The sequence below is a fragment of the Papaver somniferum genome, chromosome 4 (genome assembly GCF_003573695.1).
Source record: "Papaver somniferum cultivar HN1 chromosome 4, ASM357369v1, whole genome shotgun sequence".
Classification (NCBI taxonomy): domain Eukaryota; kingdom Viridiplantae; phylum Streptophyta; class Magnoliopsida; order Ranunculales; family Papaveraceae; genus Papaver; species Papaver somniferum.
This window is the reverse complement of record NC_039361.1, coordinates 5,620,273-5,624,665: the sequence shown is the minus strand read 5'-3', so window position 1 is coordinate 5,624,665 and position 4,393 is coordinate 5,620,273. Positions and strand designations below refer to the sequence as shown.

At 35.7% G+C, this 4,393-nt stretch overlaps 1 protein-coding gene across 1 annotated transcript; it reads right to left on the bottom strand.

The window, feature by feature from the left end:
- Positions 1-2,465: 2,465 nt before the first annotated feature.
- On the bottom strand, positions 2,466-3,966 carry LOC113271872 (probable pectinesterase 55). The gene is made up of 5 exons (XM_026521795.1): positions 3,677-3,966; positions 3,415-3,568; positions 3,076-3,240; positions 2,728-2,981; positions 2,466-2,619 (listed from the first exon to the last, which is right to left on the bottom strand). The coding sequence occupies exons 1-5, from the start codon at positions 3,964-3,966 to the stop codon at positions 2,466-2,468; spliced, it is 1,017 nt and encodes a 338-aa protein (XP_026377580.1).
- Positions 3,967-4,393: the final 427 nt, after the last annotated feature.

The window sequence follows — 4,393 nt, the reverse complement described above, 5'->3', positions numbered from 1 at the left end:
GTAATAGGTGTAAATATTTACTTCGATTGATAATCGTATGATACCATTGACTACTTGAGAAAATGTGAAGGCGAATTTGTTTTGTGGTGTGTTGATGAGAGTCTGTGTGACTGTCTTCAGTAATTTATACTGTTCTAGTAAGAACACAAAATGTATTTACAGTAAAAATTGTGTGCACCCTGTTAGTTACTCTATGGAAAAATTTGAAAAATGCCGCAAAATCGAAGAAAACTTTGGAGAAGTGCTCCACTTTCGACAAGTTAGGAAAATTCCCCATTTTGTTCGCATTTCCATCCAATTCGGCTAAGTCATATGTGTGGGATAACTGTAGAGTGATAATTCAAAGTTCGAAGCACTTCATAAATGCAGAGAATTATGTTGAAAGCCTAGATTCGCTCAACTCTGGTACTTACGTGGGAAGAACAACGTGACTATATATGCATTAGTCTTTGTGACGTATCTTTTGTGAGTCTGCAACTGTGCTATTTAACAATGAAAACTTAAGAGAGTTGCAAAAATGAGGTGAAGTGTTCCAGTTTTGAATTTTGTGGTTATCATGTTTAGTTTTTTAGGGAACTCTTTTCAATTATTGTTACATGTAATAGGAATGAAAAGTGTAATCCGTACAAGTCTTAAGCAAATATCAATGATCGCAGCCTTGGTGATATGGTTGTAGGTTTCTGACCTTTTCATAACCTTAACAATACTAAGTGTAGGATCATCCAGCTCATGCAAAACTTTAAATTCAAACAAATATGTCCAAGAAACATTTGCTTGGATGCATTGTCACTGGAAGCTTACTAACAATGTTCTTGAATTGTTCGTGCTTACTTGAATCATCCCTCTAATAAAATTCCTTCCTTATTGAAGAGATATGCTAATAGTTGAACAACCCTTGTGCAGGGTGATTGCCTTGGTAATTCAGACTTATTGGGTTTAAGGGTTCATATAATCTATGTTGATGTGTTTTGGTTTTGTTCGACTGACGGAAATATCTTTTGGGTTGAATGTTAATCAGCCTACTTCGTCTTGCATGTGACTGACCCAGATTTGGAGGTCCTCCATGAGAGTTTGGTGGTGACAAGGGGAGAGCACCGGCAGAATGCATGCCCCAATTTCACGTAAGCTTCGACCGTTTCGCCTTATAACAAAGTGTTTACTGTTTACAAGCTTATCACAGAAGAATCATTTCCATTCCATGTATTGATTTGTTTTTTTGATTGAAAATAAAAAAATCACAGGTTAGACTTACACTTTTTGGTTTTCTTATATGATTACAAATGTTGGTATTACTACACATAAGGGAAAATCATGAGATTATGGCCTAGAACGGACAAACAAACATAACAACCTTAGGCGGATCTTTTTAACCAGTTGTTACCAGAAAGAAAGAAAACATTTAAAATCAAGAAACCCAGAAGGAGTACAACTGACTTACAATCATAGCAAGCCGGCCCATATCCATTTCCTTAGATGAAATGGGCGTAAATGATTTTTGAGAGGAAAAGTCGCAATGCAAATATGAATAGTTGTTGGTGATGATGATGTTATTGAACCATCTTCCATGATTTTGTTGTTGTTTAAAGACCACCATAGTTGAAAGAAAGAGCTGCTGCTGTTGTTTGTGTTCTTGGTTTTCTTCTATAATTCTACTTCAATTGACCTAAGATGTCTTTATCATTATGTTTGCAGAAGAAATGCGGCAACAAAGCTGGAATAGCTCAGGCTGCCAAGCTGGTTTTTGTTCAATCCCTGTTTTTTTTTTCGGGATTGACACAGGTACACTAATAAGAAGCAAAATGTACCTAAGAATGACTCATGTGAAACAAAAACAATGTTCATGAAACTGATCATGCAAAACCGTGTTAGAATTTTAAACCCAAAAGCATGATACACACATTTATGCTCATTCTTTTAGACCACAAAACATTTTGCATAAATATCAATTTCATACCTGTGATACCATAGGAAATAGTTTATCATTTTCTAAATCTGGTTCGGACTAGAAAAGAAAATATTCAAAAGACCGCAGAAATATTGAGATGTTGGTGGAAAATTGAAGGAACCGTTGAAAAGAAAAGTTCAGATTCGTGTGCTCATTTATAACACTTAAATTATCTTTAAGATGGTTACATGTTAGTATTGTCCCTTAACGTGCCAGTGTGTGGTCATCCACAACAAGAATGAGAACCGCAGCTCAACAAAGTTGTTAATGGCATATAATCAGGGATTACTGTTTGTTTTTTGTTTGTTTTTTTAAAATATTATTTTTAGTTTTACATGAGTATCATATGCATATGTACTTGTATTTCTCTTAAACTCTTATTCGTCTTTCTTTCTTTAAGCTCACAACAATTAAGGAGAGCCAAATTATTCAGAATGGAATACCAATTACATCAAGACCTAAGTGTCTACCAAACTTTTGCACAAACGCAGTTACATCCAAAAATATATCTAGCTAGTAGCTAGGGATGGTTCGAGATCCATCCCTCAGCATCAATGTACGAGAGATCAGTGAACTGTTGCATTTGCTGATCAGTGAGCGACGTATTAAAATGTCGACGGGATGTGTCATTCCCTGGTCCCTCAGAATTCTGATCTGTGTATGTAAAATGTTTTCTGTTTCGAAATATTAGCACCAAGATTATATATATGTCAGATTAATGTACATATGTAACAAGCATCAAGAAGAATTTCAACGAGACAACAATGGTATATGAAACTTACACTGGATCATTTTCGAATTCCCAAGGCGACCATCCTTCAGGGACAATAATGTCGTTGAAGTATGTACCATTGAATATGACCCGTGAATGACTCCCCCAAGCTCTCCCAAGCCATGCTTTGCCATTTCCTTCCACAACTCCACCTTTAAACACAAATCCACTGGGATCCTCGTCGCTGCTTCTACTCTGTGCTGTTATGTAACCAACTCCCCCAGACGCTGATATAGAATTTCCGAGCACTCTTATTATGCATTCCTAAGAGTAATAATACAAAAACCGGAGTCAAAAATTATGTTTAAAAAAGAATGAAACTTTTGTGAAATCATATAATGGTGTCTCTCGTGCTTACATCGTAAATAGATTGTCCATTGCCCATGATGAAGTCGACCGCACCATCAATATAACAGTTTTTGAAATAATGTCGACCTTGGCTATCCCATAGTGTATCTTGAACTCCAAAGAAACCGCAAGAGTAAAATGCAGATTTATCTCCGTGTATCATTGCTGCTACTGCCTGCGTGACATGATTTGCATTCGCATTCTGATTGCGTAAACCTCGCCCGAATAGGTTGTAATTGTGTGTATTCTGTTTTATATATGTACATACACACACCAATATATTTCAGCACTATTTTTAACCTGATCAATTCTTGAAAATATATATTAGGGATGTAATCGGTAAACATACCACAAATGTTATATGTTTAGCGACGAAATTTTCAGCAACGGAAGTAAAAGTTGCGCTCTCCAATGTATTTTGGTGTGCGTTAAATTCGATTAAAGTCTTTTGCGCATACCTACCTTCGAGCAGAATGCAGGATTTATTAAGGTTGATTTTCTCCCTGATTATAACAAACAAGAATATCGATAAACACGTACCCGTCAATCAAGTTGCTTCACAAAGGTATTGGCATAAAAAACATGAAAACGCAAGAAAAGAAAATGGTTACCAATAGCTGCCAATTTGAACAAAAATTTGAATCCATTTATCATTTCCATCTGGAATGGAATCGATCGCCGCTTGAATACTTGTATAAACTAATTTCCCACTTTCCCTTTTGATTGTCAAATTGCTATTGCTCTCGTGCCTCACCGGAGGTCTCACATTGAGTGTATACCAAACTCTGGCTGGATTATTGGGATTCGATTGACATTCCAAACCTTTTACAACATCATCGAGACCGCTATAAAAACATACAAATGAAAACAATAAAAATGAACGAAGAATCATCGGCGCCATGTTTTCAAATTTTACGGTGTAATTGTTGTATTTAAAATGACAGTGAAGAATGAATTGTACTGAATATATTGATCTTGATTGAATGTTTTTGGTATATGAACCTTTACATTTATAGTATTGTACAGGATTCTATATATATATATGTTTACTAAAATAAATCAATCAATATTAATTGAGAATATTATACTTATTGGCTATTTAGTCTATACAAGGTATATGCAATATCCTAAGCAACGAGTAGTTGATTTGTGTGTGAGCTGGATGCTTCAATGTTCGTCAGAGGGTGAGTGCATATACAGAGGTAGAAATTGACGTTTAGTCCCAAAGTTAGTGGGCTTTCGACATTTTAGTCCTGTCAGCTTAAGCCTAGTACGTTCTCGTCCATTTTTCTGAAAATATGAACGTTTTAATCGTTTTTTGTACGGGT